Source organism: Tupaia chinensis, unplaced genomic scaffold (genome assembly GCF_000334495.1).
Source record: "Tupaia chinensis unplaced genomic scaffold, TupChi_1.0 Scaffold000644_1, whole genome shotgun sequence".
Lineage (NCBI taxonomy): Eukaryota > Metazoa > Chordata > Mammalia > Scandentia > Tupaiidae > Tupaia > Tupaia belangeri.
This window is the reverse complement of record NW_006160165.1, coordinates 3,783,959-3,805,330: the sequence shown is the minus strand read 5'-3', so window position 1 is coordinate 3,805,330 and position 21,372 is coordinate 3,783,959. Positions and strand designations below refer to the sequence as shown.

General features: G+C 47.2%; 1 protein-coding gene across 1 annotated transcript in view; it reads right to left on the bottom strand.

Moving 5' to 3' along the window:
• MYO16 (myosin XVI) overlaps positions 1-21,372 on the bottom strand; it is a 603,762-nt gene that overhangs the window by 125,561 nt on the left and 456,829 nt on the right. The window contains 1 exon segment of the mRNA XM_027776197.1: positions 11,696-11,795. Within this exon segment, the coding sequence (XP_027631998.1) occupies positions 11,696-11,795 (100 nt within the window).

Here is a 21,372-nt window from a genome sequence, read left to right as displayed (position 1 = left end):
GTGACTTCTGACCGAAGCAAGAACCGTAAAAGGCATTTCAATGCACCTTCCCACATCCGAAGGAAAATAATGTCTTCTCCCCTTTCCAAAGAGCTGAGGCAGAAGTACACCGTGCGATCTACGCCCATCCGAAAGGACGGTGAAGTTCAGGTTGTGTGAGGACACAGTAAAGGTCAGCAAATTGGCAAAGTGGCCCAAGTGTACAGGAAGAAACACGTCATCTATATTGAGCGGGTGCAGCGGGAAAGGCTAATGGCACAGCGGTCCATGTGGGGATTCGCCCCAGCAAGGTGGTTATCACCAGACTAAAGCTGGACAAAGACCGCAAAAAGACCCTTGAACGGAAAGCCAAGTCTCGCCAAGTGGGAAAGGAAAAGGGCAAATATAAGGAAGAAACGATCGAGAAGATGCGGGAGTGAAATAATCTTACATGCCGTTCTTATTAAAAACTGCTAAAATGAAAAAAAAACAAAAAGCAGTGCTGTGGTGTCTTCACCTGGTTCCCAGTGGCCCAGACCCCTGGCCTCCTGTCAGCTCCACAGACCCATCTCCATCCCGGGGCTCTGAGCCCACACAGGGCCCGCCCCTCACGCCAGATCCCTTGCCTATCCCCCATCACCTCACTAGCTCCCTGTCACGGTCAGCTGTCAGCCTCACTGGGACACAGCTGATTTCTATTGGGGACTCTGACTTCCTCTCACAGAGCAAGCAATAGCGAGAAGGGACTGCTCCATGGACACGCCCCTTGGCAGGTGTTTTCTCCCTCTGCTGAATGCAAGTGCCCTCAGGCAAAAATTTTAAAAAAGAAAAGGAAAAGAAAAATGTAATCCAAAGTAGAAGATTGAATCATTCATTCAACAAGCACTAACTGAATGTCTACTGTGTGCTAGACACTGTAGGGAATGTACTAGTGAAATACACACACATGCACACACACAGGTGTGCTGCTGTCTTCATAAAGTGCACACTGAGGAGGAATCGATCATATGTGAAATTTTTAACACTAAGTAAATGAACACATACCGAACACATGGAGTAGTTAATTCTGGGTAGTTTGTATTTTCTTCTTTAATTTTTTTTTGTGTTTTTCAAATTTCTTATCAAGAATACATACTACTTTCGTAATAAAAATGTGTTTTCTGTATATATGTATGGTGTGTGTGTATATGTGCAATTTTAGTACAAGGAGAAAATGGAAAGAAATATATATTAAATATAAATAGCAATTTCCAGTTAGAATATATATTCTTTCCAAAGATATGCTTAGATCTCTAATGTTCATCATTTTTAACATTAACAATTCCAGAGAAAGAGAGGGAATGCAAGAGAAAGCATCATTTTATAGGCTATTTCCGAACTTGTACTTACGCTGGTTTATGGAGTGCTGTTTGAGTAGTAAAACAAAGGTTATAAACCATTAATTTATTGTGCTAATAAGAGCCAAGGGCCCTCAGACCACTGTCTCATCCTAGAAGATGTAAAAAATGGGGAGGTGGTTAAAACCTTAACAGTTTCTTGCTCTTACTTTTATTATCTTTACTCTACTATTTTAGGTTAATGAAATAATAAATCTTTCATCTGACCGATTTTATTTAATGTTACGGTACAATGTTAATCCTGAATTCCCTGAATTCCCAGCACTGTAAGAGTGAATCCTTCAAAGAACATGTATTTTATAAGGATGCATCATGAAATTGAGGCTATTTGGGAAAATTATATTAGACGATAATGATAAATTAATGATCATAAAATGTTCGCTTTGTTACTGAGTAAAGGCGACGCAGAAGAGTACGTATCATTAAAATTTGGGGTTATCTTTTGTGAGTGTCCTTTGTTATTTCTTTTTTTTTCTCTTCTCTCTCTCTCTCTCTCTCTCTCACACACACACACACACACACACACACACACAATCACACACACCATCACTCTCTCTCACACACACACACACACACTCACACACACCATCACTCTCTCTCACACACACACACACACACACAATCACACACACTATCACTCTCTCTCACACACACACACACACACTCACAGTATGTGGGTGGCTGAAGTTTTAATCTGGTCTCCGGCTCCCTGCCTGTATAATCTTGCATAAGTCACCAGGAGTGTCCCTGTGTCTGTCTCCTTGTCCTTAGAAGTCTAGATGACATCTTATCTCTACTTCTCTCTCTGTTCCCAGTAACAGAGCTCAGAAGCACCTGCTTCAAAAAGGCTGCACAGGACAAGGTGTCATTGCCTGTCCACAAAGCTACCTCCACCCCAGAGTTCTAGAAATCTGTTTGGAGCATCAACTAAAGATAACACTGTGATTTTTCTTTTCTTTACTATAGGGTATGTGTACGCTCACCAGGGAGACACAGAGACAGAGGGAGGGAAAGTGAGAATTGCCCCCTGGGGAGGATGGCCACACTGCAATCCCTTCTCCTCTAGTTTCCCCTGGGATTTTGGGCATGCACACATGTATCCGGCTTGATTTTCAAGCTTCCAGGTCAGTGATGAAGACAGGGCACAGCTGGCCATGTGGGATGCAGCCTCCTTCACCTCCATGCCACCTGCTAGGTCGATTTTCCAGTACACTGACACAGTGAGCAGTGATCAGATTAGCCAATACACAGCTCAATAAATGCACCACCATCTCAAACCTCCACCGTGACGCTGTGCTGTGAACATTCATGATCCCCTCTTCTGGCTATCCTGACATCACCACTACTCGCAGTCTCCGACCTCACTCCAGAGCTCATCCCACTGACAGTTCACGTGTGTTAACTAGGTTCTCCCTATCCTCCCCTCCCTTCCCCTCCCAGCTTCTGGAATTCACCATGGCACTGGACCCCAGAACTGCGCACAACTGCTGCATGTCAGTTAATGATCATAACGACAGAAAAACTTCTCTGCAGAGGCTTTCCCGATCTGCAAGCCCGCAGTCCTCGCTCTGCTGCACCCCGTGGGGTCTGAAGCGGCGCCCAGGCAGTGCAAGAGCCGGCTCTGACAGCTTTGTTTCTCCATTCGTCATCCCTCCAGATGGCTTTAAAATGAATATAGCATTCAAATAACTACACAGAAGAAATCATCCTATAACCAGTTGATGCATAAAAAACGTGTGAAAATCAGATTATACCACTTAGTTTTCCTCTTAGAACTAGTTTCTAAGGTTTTCATTTTACATAAGTGACAACAGGCAAAACAAGCAAGTTACTGGCCTGAAACCCGCCAGTCACCTCGCTGCGGCTGGAGTCAGTCCCTGCAGCACATGTTTGATGAGATGTACACGGTCAGAGGGGGCGAATTAAAAACTACCTTAAAGTAGCACTTTCTGTAAAATGGATACATTCAGATAAATAAATGCCTAAATAATAATTATAATGAGACAAACCAGCAGATGGTTCATTAGCTAGTGACATCACTTGACCTGTTGCAAACTGCTGCTCACTAACTAGTGACGTAACCTGCTACACACTATGATGTATTTCAAACTACGGTTACCTGGATGTTTTGTCTGTAAATGAAGTAATACACAGACTCCCCACTTTATAAAAAAACCACGTCCAGTGAGACAGAAAATAGCACTAGAAGTTAGTCCTGTAGTCTCTATTCCAGTCACCTCAGGGAGCTTCTCCTCCTCCATGTCAATGTTACATAAATCCTGTCTTGCAAGTAAGGACACAGCTCTGGCCAGCCCACTGTAGTTTTGAAATATGTTGTTTCATTGTAAACATGATCAAGGAACCACCGTGAGGATTCCCTCTTTGCCACGTGATTTTCTTCACTTTTCTGCCAAATAAAACCACACTGTGTAAAAGTATCGGTTTTGAGCATGTTTCAGTAACAGGCAAGAGTTTGCCGAAACTTGTGGTTAAGATCCTGTGGAAGGGGCTGACGAGTCTTCTGAGAAGTCAAGGCTAATGGTGTAAAAGGCAACACAGAAATGATATTCTGGAAAGCAGAAATGCTTTGGAGCAAAACGGTGTGGTTTATAGGTTTTTCACAAATGCTTCAAGTTCTCTGACGCTAGGGCCAGCAGGTGGTGTGGTAGTTAGGGTGCTGGATTCCACGTGACTGATGTGGCAGTCCAAGTCCTGGTGGCTTGGGAAACACACTGAGCATGTGTGCAAGCATGCTCTAACTCCTGAGAAGCCTGGAAGGGAAGAGACTGCAGCATGGCCATCCCCTCTGGGAGGTAATTCTCAATTTTCTTCTCACTCTGTCTCTTTCTGGCAAGCCCATGTGCCCTATGGCGAAAATTATTAAGAAGAGAATTATTTGACCCTATACATTATTCTACATTTGAATTATACTTACGCTGTAGTTAAAATTAAAAAAATATTTTTAATTACAAAGGTAATGCATCAATACATTTATCTTGTAAACATAAATATAAGCTAAAATCCTTCTGACTCTCCTCTCAAAACGATTCCCTAGGGATTATCAGTTATACAAGATTTTGTTGTGAATTATGAACCATGTTTTAAAAATTCTTATACATCTATGTATCTATATAAAATACATAGTACTGTCTGGTAGTTTCCTCTTAACCAAGACTCAGTTCTTGGCCCAGCTTACAAAAGGACATAGTAGGGCCAGCAGGTGGCATGGTGTTTGGGGTACTGGATTCACACGTGGCTGACTGTGCTTTGAGTCCTGGACCTGGGGGTTTGCTTTCTCACTTTCCCTCTCTCTCTCTGTATCTCATTGGTGAATGTGTGTGTCCTATAGCAAATTAAAAATAAATAAATAAAATTGAAATAAATAATTCTTTAAAAAGAGTACATCTAAAATAAAATTAAAATAAATAAGTCTTTCAAAGAAAGTGCATAGTAACCACGAAGCTTTCTCTCTCTGGTGGTGGAGACACAGCAGGAAGCTTGTCAGGTATAAATCCCTTGTGGGGCAGCTCCAGGCTAGGGCAGGACACACCATCAGCACCACGTGAAAGACCACACTCTCAGGTCCTAGGTACTGAGGAAAAGGATGAAGCCAGGAAGAGGGTGGGATGCTGGGAAGGCTGAGGATGATGGGAATTTTAAGTCTGGTCACCAGGAAGCTGTCATCTAAGAAGGGGCCCATAGTGAGCTGGTGGTCTACCAGATGGTGTGATGGCACTGCCTCTGTATCACCTTGCCTGAGGAGTGGGGGGAAGCAGTCCTCCTTGCACTCCCATTTGGAGAAGAACATGGACTGACCCCTGCAGCCACCCTCGCCCTCATAATGGTATCTTCCCCTGGATGTCCTGGAGTGCCTGGAGGTCTTAGCCTTCAGAACTAGATCCACCATCCCAGCTCCCGAGAACCTTCACTGGATCCCAGTTCTCTTTCTTCATCTCCTCCTTTTGTTTCTCCTGTTTGTTCTTGTCCTCTCTGCAAGATGCAGCAGAGAACCAGAGTGCAGATGCCTGGTGCTACTGTGGGCTAGCGGGCTGCCCGTTGGCTAGGGCAGTTCTGGTCAGTCAGCCTCTACAGGCATAGTTCACCTCATCGACCAGAGGTGAGCTCTAAACATAAGAGAGCCACTAGCTGCAAGGGGCGGGACTAAGGCATCGGGAACATATAAGTGCCTTTTGATCAAGGCTCGTACTGCAGTATATAATCTGTCCCCTTCATGGTCTGCAATGGGAACGAAATGACTTCAGCTAGTTACAGTAACATATGCAGATTGAGTTAAATGCAGTGGAAAGGACACAGCCCAGGAAGAGCTTGGTCTGGTCTCAGCAAGTGCCCTTCTCACTGAAACTACTATCCACGCCTACCTTTTGATTGCTACGCTGATCTCTAGGCCAGAGGCTCTCTTCAAGGTGTGATTTCCTCATATCTACACTGAGGTCATTCCTGTATGCTCTGCAGTCCTCTGTCTGCATGGAGTTGTTATCAGGCTCAAATCAAATAATGTAAACAGTGAATAGTCCCAACACAGTCTGCAGAAGGGAGGAGTTACTACTAATTAAATAATAAAAACTCCAGTGCCTCTTATACTGACTCCAAAGCCATGACTGTATAGAAAATAAAGTGTCCATGGATCCATGTACAAATGTAACAGCACCAAGGACAGGATGCTCCTAGCCGCAGCTGAAGCAGAGGGAGCCCTGGTGTCTGCCGCAGCTTGCTGCACTGCACCATGTGAATGTGAGGACGAGGGTGTGGGACTCCCCGGTGTAGAGTCAGGACTCTCCTTGTAAAGGGTCTTATTATAAAGTTAAGGGAGAGTGATAAAACCCACGAGATCTCCCGGGCTCATTAGAATGGTAACAAAGGATCATGTTCTTAGTCGAGAGAATTGCATTTCTAGCTGACACTCTATGCAAGTTTACAGAGCAAAATAATCGCTTCAGTCTCGTCTACCCCCTAGCAGTGCTTTGAAAATGATGGAAAAGAATGACCATTAATCCTATGCTAGGCATTTAGGGCCAAAGATGAACACTGACTGCTTAATAAAATCCCACACTGTAACTCTGAGGAGCCGGGAATGCTGCTGCAGATACACTAAGCCCCACTGCAGCCCCTAGGCCACGCTAGTCTAACGGTTCCGTTCGGTCCTTGCACTGATCAACAACCCAGGATAGAGTCAGTGGCAACCCCTCCTGGAACTACTAACACATTTCAAACAAACGCTTTGCTTCTGAAACTGAGCAGGCTGAGTTCCCAGGTCAGGAATAAGTGATACGAGGTAAAGCATATTTTGCTTTCTGACTAGCATAAAAGTGAGGTATGAATATGTCTTCTTTTTGTGAAGTCAATTCTTTGTTTTGTAGTATAAAGTATAAAATAGCTTACATCTTCAAGAAGCTGAATAGAAGCAGTTTTTCCTAACTAGACAATGAAATGTGAAAGCAAATATGCTTAGTGAATGAATTAATTTATTATTTATGTATGTATGTATTTATTGCCTTGTTTTCAACTTCCTTCTGGGAGTTTAAGAGTGAAGGGAAGCAAATATGCTTAGTGAATGAATTAATTTATTATTTATGTATGTATTTATTTATTTATTTATTTATTCCTTCTGGGAGTTTAAAAGAAAAGGGACAATGAATTAGCACAAGGAAATGAGAAACTTTTCTTTTGAAAACATTAATGGTCTTTTCAAAGACTCTGAATATTTCATATTTTTATCTTTTTTAAAAGATTTTTGCCATAGGGCACGTGTGTGCTTGCCCTATGTGAGAGGAAAAGAGAGAACTAATTCTCGGGGATGGCCACGCCACAATCCTTTCTCCTCTATTCTCTGGGATTTTGGGCATGCACACACACATGCTCGGCTTGATTTTCAAGCCAGGCCTGCAACTTGAACCCTGGTTAGCAAGGTCGGAAGCCACCACCTTAACCACCACACCACCTGCTGGTTCAACTTAATAGCCTCCTCAGTCACCATTTCAAGACTCCCAGTGTGAGCACTGAGATAGAAGGAGTGCTAGCTACGGTCTGAACCAACTGCCTCTCGCTTCTGCCGCGGTGTGGCCCACACGTCACACTTGCAAAAGGACACCCAGTCAGAGATGACAGTTATGACCGATCACTTCCTCCGTGGAAGGTTTGTTCCAGATTTCCTTGCTTGCTCTTATAGCACAAGAGTCCTTCTCGGCATTTCTCTACGTATATGGGCTTACATAAATTGCTACATGGAAAGTTGTGTGTGAGAGCACCCTTCAAAGAAAGCAACACAGGCAAGTCTCACTGTGATGCCACTCATGAGCAGCAATGGTTCCCTGGCATGACCTCAGTCCCCTGCGCACCGGGTAAGCACTCCTGCACGTGACCTCACGTCTCCGTCACTGCCCCAGCCCGGCTGCTGCCATCATCCCCGGTTAGTCACTCCTCCTCCCTCCTGCCCGTTTTACCCAGTCTTTAGGCCCTGATGTGCATCCATGACAACCAAGACTGAGCAAGCGTCCTCCTTCAGACTGTTATTTAAAGTTCGACTTCCATTATTAGTTAGAAAAAAGAAAAGGGAAAAAGATAACAAAGGAAGAGACTGGGTGGCACAGACAATTAAACCGTTACTCATCACCTCCCAAATTCCAGGTTCTTTGTTCTCTGTCATGGACAGCTGAGTGTGCTCCTGTCAATCTGGTGTTCCCACCTGTTGACCTCCATGAGGACACCTTCAGACACATTCAGCCATCTGAGTCACCTGCTCACGGCGTTTCTGAAGCAGTCCTCATTTTGGACTTTGTCATTCATCAGACATGCTTACTCATAGATGTTCTATCAGGTTTTAGAATGAGATTGAGCTGTTCTATGTACCAGGACTGTTATCACCATCCTCCTTGCTATAAAACAACACTTGCAATTGTTTTGTAACCGGAAGTTCCCTGTCATGGACGTCATGTGCTCCTTGTTACTTTCTAACATGACCTTCTCAGTTCAGAAATCTCCTTTGTAAGTGAGTCAAGGATGGCATTCTGTTAAGGGACTAAACAAACCCCAGAGCTGCAGCCTCCTGCTTCTGGAGGGTGCTTCCCTTACAAGTTTGTCACATGGCATTTTCTGCTTCTGCAAGCCCAGCTGTAGCCACAACGGGCCCCTGGGCTCTGCTATACACAGGGTCACAGACCAGAGTGAAATGCCTCCAATTATGAAGATTTTTCAGCAAATGAGGTTTGCTGGATGGGGTTTCCACTGTAGTCGGTGAGAAGCTGGGTACAGGCAAAAAGAAAAAAAGAGACCTCAGGGATGCTGGGACATCCAGGTCCAGATTTGTGAAATACCAGCTCTGAGCAAAGAAATCAGCCCTGCTTCCTCACGTTTGTCTCTGACTTCCGCATGCTAATTACTTCAACACGCTTCAGTTTCAAGCAATGAGTCAGAGGTGTGGGCAAAGCAGATGGACCGTCACGTCATGAGGGTCTTGCCATCACTGTGACAAGGCGCTTCTAGACGCCCTAGAGGTTGGTCACGAGGTGCGAGAAGCACAAGGTCATTTCCCAGGAAGACACTCAATGTCCTGCCCGGCCAAACACATCCAAGGAGTGCTTCTGCCAGGAGGACTCCGGTGGCCCCCTGCAGTGACTCAGCTCACCTCTTCAGACGCCCAGCGTGCATTCTGGTAGCTCTGTCACCCACCTGCCAGCCTTGTACTCTGCACTGCTGGAGGACAAGTCGGCACCGCTCCTCGGAGGACTGGCCCTTCTGGCCCAGGAACACATCGGCCAGCGGCTTATACCTGTGTGAAGTAGCAGGACAGGAGAGCTGTGACTGCATTTGCTGAGCCCGTGGTGACACGCAACAGGCGTGTCACACGGTTTCTCAAAATCTTCCCCCTCTCACTTCAGCCCAAAAATCCCCAAATACTCTATCCACCGAACATTTACCAGGCAACTGGAGTAATCACTATCTTTGCAGAGAAAATAGTTTCCTGAGTGAATCCGATATAGTTATCAATCTTTCAATTTACATGTAACACTGCCATGGAGTGTTACAAACCATTTATCCAAAAAATTGAAGAGAATGAAAATTAATCTCTTAGTTGTCATTTAAGCATTTGGTGCTCTTTAAGACTAACACCTTTTAAGAAATCCAGTCATTATTGGGATCAGTAGTTGGTGTAATGACTATGTTGCTGGACTCCATGTAGTCGACCACGGTTCGAGTCCCAGACCCGGTGGCTTAAACTCACACTGGGTGCATGTGTGTGTGTGTGCCCAAGATCCTGAGAGGAGAATGGAAGAGAAGAGATTATGGTGTGGCCATCCCCCCTGGGGGGTGATTTTCACTTTCTGTCTCTCTGTCTCTGTCTTTCTGGCGAGCGCATGCACCCTATAGCAAAAACCTCTAAAAAAAAAAAAGAAAGAAAGAAATTCAGGCATTATTTACTACCACTGGAGAGTGAATCTAGACGTTGCTAGAGTCCATGATAAAAGCCTATCAAAACATGCAGAAGTCATATCGAAACATGATGTAGAAGAGCTTCCTCCCCCCATGGTAGCAACTGAGCATTTTAAATGCTCTGGAAGGGTGTTTTTATTTTGGAAAGTACCTCCAAGTAATTGACTTCCATTTCTTGGTTGACATTGACAGAGATCATAGTTTTCCATAGATTTAAAAGAAAATAACTTTCAAAGTTATATTACCCATTTGAAAAGCCTATGGAAATCCCTTCACACTTACAGTTCTTAGCCTGCCACGTGAGGACGACTTCCTGGGAGAGAAGTGGGAGCAGCGGAGGGAGGAGGAAGGAGGGAAAGGAGCAGAGGCCTGCGCTGCTTCCTTGCTCCGCCTGCTTCCTCGCTCCGCCTGTGGGCCCCACGCAGGGCCGCCCTGTCGGCCAGTGGGAACTCAAGGCCCAAGCTTCAACCTCTTCATTTCTTTCTTATTTTCAGTCATACCTTAGCCTTTCACCTAAAATTTGCTGTAGCAGATTTGGCCATTTTAAACTCAGGGTTTTTCAGCTTCCTCAGGACAGCTGAGGAGGGGAGGATTCTGCTCGCGCTCGTGTGACCGCCTCTCTCCAAGGCTGCGAGCCCCGGACGCCCTGGATGGCGTTCTCGAAGCGCGCACGCTGCTCTTGCCTGCAAGGGCTGCATGGAAACCAGGCCCAGCTGGGAAGACAGGGCGGCCGACCCTGAGTCTGGTGAGCAAGAGACGGAGAAAATACCGCTGGTGGAGACTGGATGTCTGCGTGTCCTCGATTTAAAGGTTGAACTGCCACAGTTTTTCTAACCATTCATCAGTTCATGGGCATTTGTCAACAGTACTAGGGAGAAATGTTCACCTGTTGAAATATCCATTTCGTAAGACAGATAATAATGTGATTGAATGTATGAAAGAAAATGAAATGAAAATAAATAAATAAATAAATTTAAATTAAAAAAAAAAAGAAAAGAAGCATAATAGATGTTCTATCAGGTTTTAGAATGAGATTGAGCTGTTCTATGTACCAGGACTGTTATCACCATCCTCCTTGCTATAAAACAACACTTGCAATTGTTTTGTAACCGGAAGTTCCCTGTCATGGACGTCATGTGCTCCTTGTTACTTTCTAACATGACCTTCTCAGTTCAGAAATCTCCTTTGTAAGTGAGTCAAGGATGGCATTCTGTTAAGGGACTAAACAAACCCCAGAGCTGCAGCCTCCTGCTTCTGGAGGGTGCTTCCCTTACAAGTTTGTCACATGGCATTTTCTGCTTCTGCAAGCCCAGCTGTAGCCACAACGGGCCCCTGGGCTCTGCTATACACAGGGTCACAGACCAGAGTGAAATGCCTCCAATTATGAAGATTTTTCAGCAAATGAGGTTTGCTGGATGGGGTTTCCACTGTAGTCGGTGAGAAGCTGGGTACAGGCAAAAAGAAAAAAAGAGACCTCAGGGATGCTGGGACATCCAGGTCCAGATTTGTGAAATACCAGCTCTGAGCAAAGAAATCAGCCCTGCTTCCTCACGTTTGTCTCTGACTTCCGCATGCTAATTACTTCAACACGCTTCAGTTTCAAGCAATGAGTCAGAGGTGTGGGCAAAGCAGATGGACCGTCACGTCATGAGGGTCTTGCCATCACTGTGACAAGGCGCTTCTAGACGCCCTAGAGGTTGGTCACGAGGTGCGAGAAGCACAAGGTCATTTCCCAGGAAGACACTCAATGTCCTGCCCGGCCAAACACATCCAAGGAGTGCTTCTGCCAGGAGGACTCCGGTGGCCCCCTGCAGTGACTCAGCTCACCTCTTCAGACGCCCAGCGTGCATTCTGGTAGCTCTGTCACCCACCTGCCAGCCTTGTACTCTGCACTGCTGGAGGACAAGTCGGCACCGCTCCTCGGAGGACTGGCCCTTCTGGCCCAGGAACACATCGGCCAGCGGCTTATACCTGTGTGAAGTAGCAGGACAGGAGAGCTGTGACTGCATTTGCTGAGCCCGTGGTGACACGCAACAGGCGTGTCACACGGTTTCTCAAAATCTTCCCCCTCTCACTTCAGCCCAAAAATCCCCAAATACTCTATCCACCGAACATTTACCAGGCAACTGGAGTAATCACTATCTTTGCAGAGAAAATAGTTTCCTGAGTGAATCCGATATAGTTATCAATCTTTCAATTTACATGTAACACTGCCATGGAGTGTTACAAACCATTTATCCAAAAAATTGAAGAGAATGAAAATTAATCTCTTAGTTGTCATTTAAGCATTTGGTGCTCTTTAAGACTAACACCTTTTAAGAAATCCAGTCATTATTGGGATCAGTAGTTGGTGTAATGACTATGTTGCTGGACTCCATGTAGTCGACCACGGTTCGAGTCCCAGACCCGGTGGCTTAAACTCACACTGGGTGCATGTGTGTGTGTGTGCCCAAGATCCTGAGAGGAGAATGGAAGAGAAGAGATTATGGTGTGGCCATCCCCCCTGGGGGGTGATTTTCACTTTCTGTCTCTCTGTCTCTGTCTTTCTGGCGAGCGCATGCACCCTATAGCAAAAACCTCTAAAAAAAAAAAAGAAAGAAAGAAATTCAGGCATTATTTACTACCACTGGAGAGTGAATCTAGACGTTGCTAGAGTCCATGATAAAAGCCTATCAAAACATGCAGAAGTCATATCGAAACATGATGTAGAAGAGCTTCCTCCCCCCATGGTAGCAACTGAGCATTTTAAATGCTCTGGAAGGGTGTTTTTATTTTGGAAAGTACCTCCAAGTAATTGACTTCCATTTCTTGGTTGACATTGACAGAGATCATAGTTTTCCATAGATTTAAAAGAAAATAACTTTCAAAGTTATATTACCCATTTGAAAAGCCTATGGAAATCCCTTCACACTTACAGTTCTTAGCCTGCCACGTGAGGACGACTTCCTGGGAGAGAAGTGGGAGCAGCGGAGGGAGGAGGAAGGAGGGAAAGGAGCAGAGGCCTGCGCTGCTTCCTTGCTCCGCCTGCTTCCTCGCTCCGCCTGTGGGCCCCACGCAGGGCCGCCCTGTCGGCCAGTGGGAACTCAAGGCCCAAGCTTCAACCTCTTCATTTCTTTCTTATTTTCAGTCATACCTTAGCCTTTCACCTAAAATTTGCTGTAGCAGATTTGGCCATTTTAAACTCAGGGTTTTTCAGCTTCCTCAGGACAGCTGAGGAGGGGAGGATTCTGCTCGCGCTCGTGTGACCGCCTCTCTCCAAGGCTGCGAGCCCCGGACGCCCTGGATGGCGTTCTCGAAGCGCGCACGCTGCTCTTGCCTGCAAGGGCTGCATGGAAACCAGGCCCAGCTGGGAAGACAGGGCGGCCGACCCTGAGTCTGGTGAGCAAGAGACGGAGAAAATACCGCTGGTGGAGACTGGATGTCTGCGTGTCCTCGATTTAAAGGTTGAACTGCCACAGTTTTTCTAACCATTCATCAGTTCATGGGCATTTGTCAACAGTACTAGGGAGAAATGTTCACCTGTTGAAATATCCATTTCGTAAGACAGATAATAATGTGATTGAATGTATGAAAGAAAATGAAATGAAAATAAATAAATAAATAAATTTAAATTAAAAAAAAAAAAGAAAAGAAGCATAAAAAAAAAAAGAAACGGTTGAACTGCTGCCCCTAATGTGATGGTGTTGGGAGTTGGAACCTTTGAGAGGTGAGCAGCTCATGGAGCCCTCCCAGACGAATGAGTGCCCTTAGACAGTCGCAGAGCTGAGCTGCCCTTCCAGCACAGGGACACAAGGCACGAAGGTGTCGTCTAAAACCAGAAGTGACCCTCCCCAGATCTCAGTCTGCCAGCTCCTTGACCTTGGGCATCCCAGCCTCCACATTCCTCTCTGTTGTTTACATGTGGCCCAGACTATGGCAATGTGTTATAACAGTTCAAGCTGGCTGGGACAATATCTTTTTTATTTTGAGAGGTTTTTGCCTTATGGTGCATGCACTCCCTAGGGAGAGAGACAGACAGACAGGGAAAGTGAGAAATTACCCTCCCAGGGGAAGACCACCCTGCAACCCCATCTCTTCTGTTCTCCTCCCAGGATCTCGGGCACGCATGCACATGTGCCTGATGAGATTTTCAAGCCACTGGGTCCAGGACTCAAACTGCTGAGTGGGTGTCCAGCCAGGGAACGGCTACACCAATTGCTAGCCCCAGCAATATCTATTTAACTTTTTTCTTTTTTGATTTAAAATCTATTTAACTTTTTTTTTGATTTGCTAAACAGCACATGTACTTGTGGAGAGAGAGAGAGAGAGAGAAAGAGAGAGAGAGAGAGAATGAGAGAGAGATGAAGAGAAGTGAGAAAGCACCCCATAATGGGGCATGAATGTACCACAGTCCCTTCTCCTCCATCTTGCCTGCCATTTGGGATTATGGACATGCACACATGTGCCCTGGGTGCATTTCTCAAGTTGCCGGTCTGGGGCAGGAATCACATGGTCAGCCATATATGACCCAACTGCCTTAACCATGAGGCCGTGGGCGGACCCTAACTGATTTTTTTTTTCTGCTATAGGGTGTGCACTTACTAGAGAGAGAGAAAAAAAGAGGAGAGAAGGAAAGTGGGACATCATCCCTTGGGGGGATGACTATGCCGCAACCTCTTCCCCACCCTCCTCTCAGGATACTGAGCATACATGCACACGTGCTGGTGTGATTTTCAGGTCACTGGGTCCAGGACTCCAACTGCAGAATATCTTCAATGGGATCCAGTCACATTAACCTCCACACCACTTGCTGGCCCTGGTCCTAAGTTTTTAATAAAAGAAACTTCTTATTTTCTGTCCTAGAATCTGAGCATTGTCACTGAACACTCAGTATTTCCTTTTCCCTGGATTGAGACTGTTCATAATCTTGTTAGCTAAGAACCAGCAAGGTGATATCCACATCAGCAATGGCCCTCCCTCCTCACATATAGATTTTACTCACACGTCCACCTCAGGTACAGAAGGGCATGAAAACAGCAAGCACTGTCACGAACAGACAACACTGGACTTGTGTCAGAGGCAAGGACGGGAAAATGTTGCTCATCATTTTGAATGACAGCGATCCAGCTGCAAACCGAACACCTGATGGACTTAGACCACTTGCAGATGACCGAGGTATTTAGTGGTTTGTTTCAGATAGGTGACAAGAATGTGATTTTTCACACCCCGTCACTGAGGCGGTTTCTAGGTTTCCCTGGCCATACTGCATAGGTGCAGAAGAGATTTCCTGGGCACAACAGAGCAGAGCCAATGGGCAGAGCTTGAGGGCCTGGGAGGGACCGTGCAACAGGGTGGTGCCTGTGGACACCAAGAGGGTGACCGCCTAGTGCTCCGTGATGCTGTGTGACATCAGCACACTTTATAACACACATGGATCATGTTTAATGCTCAAGTGGTTAACAGGTGGCAAGTGATATAACTGTACAATGTGTTTGGGAATAAAAAAATAAAAACCAAGATTTGGGACCTAAAAACTGAACTCCAGTTTCCATCATTGCAATGAGTTTGTTGTGTCCTTGGCAAGTTGGTAAGGAGGAAATTCTCTGCCCTCCCTCGACACCGCTGTTTCTCAGGCCAAGGAGACAATTCTGCTCCGTATCTCAGTTTGTGGGCTTTGCAGGGTGAGGCCCCCTGTGTACACGTTACAGTGTCTGCCAGACCGCCTCTGCAGTAGCAAGTCAAATAAATGGTGGGCAGCCAAGAAATCGGGCTTGGGGCCTGGAGATGGGAAGAAACGTGTCCCGAGCATTGAAGGAGCACAAGGGGCCTTTCAGGTCCCTCCTCACAGATGTTGGGGTCTTGCATGACCACCCTATTTAGATGGAAGAGAGCTGATGATAACAGAAAATAAGTCACTTGCCTAAGTTTACAGAGATGCTGCTATGGGGTGTTTCTCCCCCAAAGAGAACAAAAGTTAAATAAGCGTAACTTTGTTTGGAAATAGGGTCTTCGCAGACATAATTGAGAGTGGTCAGTAGGTGGAGCCTAATCTCACATAAGATGAGTCCTTAAAAGAAAGGACAATGCCATGGCAACACAGCAGGATACCGTGCAGTGGAGACAGAGCTCGCAGTGTTACAGCTGCAAACCAGGAGAGGCGCGGACCTGGGGGTCTCCCCAGCACCTAGGAAGATGTGCTGAGTAATTCTGGATTCTTCCCATAGTCTCATGCAACATAGAACCTATGAACGCAGATCTGCTGGCGTCTTGATTCTGAGTTTCTAGCTTCCCAAATTGTGAGAGTAAGTTGCCAGAGGGCCCACGCAGAGACAGGCAGAGACAGTAATGGGTCATGGCCATGCCCAAATCCCTTCTCCACTTCTCCATCTGGTCAAGAGTTTGAGCACACACATGCATCCAGCACGCTTTCCATGCCACCAGGGCCACAATTCGAAGCACACGGTCGACCATGTGGGAGAGGGCTGCTTTATCCACTACGCTGGGAGGCCAACACACATTCCCGTTGCTCCCTCCCCCCCATATGTGGTTCTTTGTTACAGCAGCTCCAGAAAACTGCAGACAGTAACCGTGGGGGAGCTGCGATCTGAACCCAGGACAACCTTACTCCAGAGACTATCTTTCATCACCACTGCTGTAGTGTAGGTGTGAACCAACAGCCCTGACCCCGGGTGGAAAAGGAAGGGGCTGACTTTGAAGACTGAGAAGGTAAGACTGTGCTTCATCACCTCCACACTGACCACCTAGAGAAGGCCTTGGCTTGCCCACCCTCGGCAGCTGGGGATCCTTTAGCAGGAAGCCAGAGCTCAGAATGAAATGTGGGCTCCCTCGTGCCCCAGAGTTACACAGTGAAATGCAACCGCTCAAGTGATCTTTCTGTTCTCTTATAATTGTCTCATTCTGGAACTTTGTTAATTATAAGCAAGAACTTAATTGATACAATACAAGGCTCTGAATACGGCATTAGTAAGTCAGAACGAAAACCTTGCACTGGGTGCTTTTCCTGCATTTTGTACTGTTCCTTTGACATGTACGATGGTATCATTCCGACCTTCCAGCAGACAAAAGCATCATCTGAGACAGGACAAGGCTCTATTCGGTGTCATGGGAAAGCCTCCATCTTTTGGCTCACGTGTGTCATCTACAGGTATTGTCACTGGCCACATTCTGTTGCTGGGCTAAAACACGTCTCCCAGGAACTCGACCTGAGACCACAGGGTGATGACTGCTCACAGCGGCAGGGCGTCCTGAGCAGAGAGCCGGTGAGGGTGAAGCCACTTCCACTCTCTCCTCCCGCCCTCCGTCGGCCCAGACATGTGCCCTGATGGACTGAGGACTCTGCATTCAGACTTGTACCTGCTGCATCTGAGGTAAAGTAACTATGAACAGTGCTGCTCCACCTGGCCTTCTCTTTCATCTCCCCTCTCTTTTGAGTTGCGTGGAATGACTGCAATTGAGTTTCATGTCTGGACTCAGGGCCGCATGGCTCATTCATGCGGATTTGGTGGACTTACTGGGTCTTTTCTGAGTGTTGGGCAGAGGACACACTAAAGCCTCTGTGCTCTGCGGCAGAAAGGAAATAAATAAGCACATAAGGAGAATGTCGCGCACCAGGGTACGGAGAACGTTCAGGCAGGGAAGCACGGGCTGTGAGCAGGTGCCAGCTACGAGGACGGAGGCAGCCTCTCCCGGAACCAGAGGGAACAGCCAGGGATAGTGCTTGCCTGTTCAGGACCGTGGGGAGGGGAGAAGTGGAGCTAGGAAGTTGAGCACAGTGGGGTCGGGACATGAGCCCTGCAGGAGGAGCCGCATCCTCTGACTCTCAGAGCATGGCTGAAGCTACCAGGCTGAGAGGCTACACGTGCAGCAGGGAAGCAGAGAGGACCACCAGAGGCCCTTCCACAGTCCCAGGAGCGAGTGCAGCCTTGGCTGGTCACCATAAAGCTGGTAGGAGCTGGCTGGAGTTTGTGCGTGTGTGGTGGATCCAAGAGGTTTTTCTGATGGGTGGATTGCAGCGGATGTGAAAGGAGAGAAAATGATTCCAATTTTTACTCTCAGAAACTGGAGGATGAAGATGGCGTTTGCTGGGAGAGAGCAGACGGGGAAGGGCTGCTACGCTCCCAAAGAAACACAGCATAATTAGGAGAAGAGCAACAGAGAACCATGGAGGTGGGAAGGGGGCTCCAGGAGATGGAATGTCCCTGAGGGAGGGTCCTCCGTGGCTTCACTCCTCCCACCCTCACCATGGGCTCTTCATGGCTTAACCTGCTTCCTGAGGACAAGGCAGGGCTGATGGCAGGGGGCACCGAGCCTACTTCTACACTGCACAGAATGCTCAGGCCTTCATGGGTTCAAGCCCAAGGTCATGTTCAAGCCCCGCTGGCTCACTTTTGTTGGGAACGAGTCTCTGACCATTTCTAACTGGCCCTCTTCTGTCAGTCTCCATCCTAAATCACCATGATAGATGTGCAGTGCCGTGGCAAGTTCTAACCGTCACTTCTTGCGCTGCAGGAAGGCTCTGGGTATGAAAACTTCCCGGCGTTGTGGATACGGTGACAGAACAGAAACCAGCACATCCTAAGGGATGACCGTGTAAGTGGGAGACCCAGGTCATAGGCCATGCTTATCGCGGGGTCTGTCTTTAAAGAGGGACAGGAAATTGAAAGAGCAGAGCAAAGCTCAAGACAGAAAGATGCAACATAGAGCCTGTGAGAAAAGATGGCACGAATGTCTCAACAGTGAGGGCTCCTTCATTTACAGGGGAAGGTGGACGTCCTCTCTGTCTCTCCTGACCGAGGGCTATCAAGGCTCATGCACAGTGGGCACAGAGTTCAGGCTAAGCAGATGCCTTTTAATCGACTATTTAAAAAGATGACCAGGGATGGTCGGATCACCTGAGCAAAGTGCAAGCACGCATGCCAGGCTGAACTGTTCTCAACCTCACAGCGCCTTTGACACTGTTTCTGTTGGCTGAGTACTGACTTCATCTCTTCACTCTCAAAGAAAATCCTACTGTAAACGTGGGAGCTCTATTGTTTCACTTGCCCTGAAATCCACCACAACTCTAATGTGACTCAACAAACACAAACAAGACACTCTGCTGAAGAATGCCTGGACTGCCAAGGTTTGTAAAGAGATGTTTCAAATTCTCTCTGCGTGGTCAAACGTGAAGCATGACTATGGCCAAAACTGTGTCTCAGAAGTGTGGTTTTCTTATTTCAAGACTTTATGAAATTTATCTTAATGTATTTGCATTTAATTCCTGTGTTGTAAATAACACAACAGTGTTTGAGGAGAACCATTAACCTCTTGGTCCTCCAGGAACAGATGAGATAATCAATGAAAAGAGAAAAACAGAAAGGAAAAAAAATGAGATTTTTTGCCATAGGCCACGTGTTCTTGCCAGAAAGACAGAAAGCTAGAAATCACCTCCTGCGGGGGATGGCACATAGCAATCCCTTCTCCTCCATTCTCTTTTCAGGATTTTGGGCACACACATGTGCCCTGTGTGAGTTGCAAGCTGCAGTGACTCGGACTATGGTCAATTACGTGGAAGTCCAGCCTGTTAACCACTATGCCACTTGCTGGCCCCAAGAGAAAAATTGACAGAAAAAGACAGCATGGAGGAAAGAGGTCAGGACGGGATAGGAGCTGCCTGGGCTCAGAGCAGCCTGGGTACAGCAGCATTGGGAACGTGGTCAGCGAAGCCACCCTCTGTGGAGAGGTTGAAGTGAATCAGCCCTGAGACGAGGCTGCAGGATGTGGGGACAGGAGAGTTGTGGCATTTTCAGAGATGCAGGAGAAACCGGATGACCATGACATCAAGGTGGCTGAGCCGAAGGGCTCCATGCAGGTGGTTCCTGACATAGATACAGTAACAAAGGATCATAGCTTGAGGGTGAAATACCAAAATAAGTGATTTTTGGTATCGTGCTTTTTTCAGAGGCAATGGAAAACTAACAAAGCAACATTTGTAGAAAGACACAAATCCTACATTCTATTCATACTCATCTTCTTTTATCTCCACTTCTCCAGGGCATCTCATTAACGTCCAGCTCTAGCAGGATGACAACGGACTTTCTTCTGAGCCCCTGCTTGACCCGCCACAGGTGTCTGCACCCCCCACGCAGGTCCCGAATGTGGCCGACTGGCTACGGCTAACCAGGGGTGTTTCACTGGCTCTCTGGACTTGCCTGAGTTGTTCGCTTTGCTGCTCAGATTCCTGCTTTCACAGTCAACACAGTGCAGGTGCGGGAGGCTGATTTTCAAGCTATTTGGGGCTAATTTCGAGCAGGCAGAAGGCTGAGTGGTGGGCTGAGAGGAGCAGCTGCCTAGCAACAGGACTGACACACATCACGGCAACAGGAGACGCGGGAAGAAACAGGCGTGAAGTGGGCTTGTGCGGGAGACGCGTGGATTTCAGTGGAGAGCGGGCTGAGAGGCGGAGGTGAGATGCAGGGGCAGGGGGTCTGCAGAGTGCTCTTCACCCAAAGCAGAGGACTGCTTATCTCTTTTAAGGAAAAGGTTGTGAAAGCAGAGACAAAGTTGTCAAAAACCATTGCAGTCACACCGAAAACTGCTGTGTTCTCTATGTATGTTCCTCTCATGACTCACGGTTGGAAAATCCCCATCCACACTGCAGTTTAGCGGCCCCACTGAGTCCTCCACTGTTTGGTGACCTGAGCAGGATGGAGCCCTGCTGCCTGGCTCCTCACCCAGAGCCTTGTCATAGGCACCTGCCATCGTTCCTGCCTGGTCTTTTACCTCTGTCCACGGAGCCTCTGCATTGAGTCACATCAAACCATTCTGTGCCCCTGCTGACACATGGCCCATGTGCTCTCCTGTCCCCTCAGTGCCAAGGAGGACTTCCCGGATATTTATGGCAGGGACATTAGCAACACCGTGCAATGGCTTTTGAGCCTTGGGACGTCTAGGCCTAGGATGTAATCCTGAGGGTATTTTCCTATCGACAGAGACCCGCATCAGGCTGGTCAGTCTCATCTGACCTCCACGTTCTCTGCTAGGGAAGAAGGCAAGTGTGCAGTCCTGCTAGGGCGGCCTCAGGCCCGCCATCTTTGCCACAGGTCAGGATCGAGCTCCATCCTTCCGTCTTAGGGAGACTGGGCTGCGTTCACCTTCAGAAACAGCCTCACACCACTGGCAATGATGTGCCAATGCTTCTTGTTGCTCTGTCTCTCCCACGTACTCTTCACTCTAGTGCCCCAGGCCTGGGGCATAGGGAAGGGCAGAGAGCAGGGGAAAGGGCCCCCTCTGACACCACCCACAGAGGACCTGCTCTATGAGGTCTGGCATCTGGCACGGTAGAGACTACCCCACCTTCTACCTGAGACTCTGGAGTGGACGAGTGTAGAAAGGAAGGAAAGGTAGGAGGGAGGAACAGAGGAAAACCAAAGAAGAGTCATAAAGTGGCTGAAAATCCCAGGCAGATGACAGACCACGCTCTATCATCACTGACTTTGCGCTACAACCCCGGAGAGACGTTTGAAAGAGTTACACGATCACTCTCCAAGAGTCAGTTACCGCAGAGCTA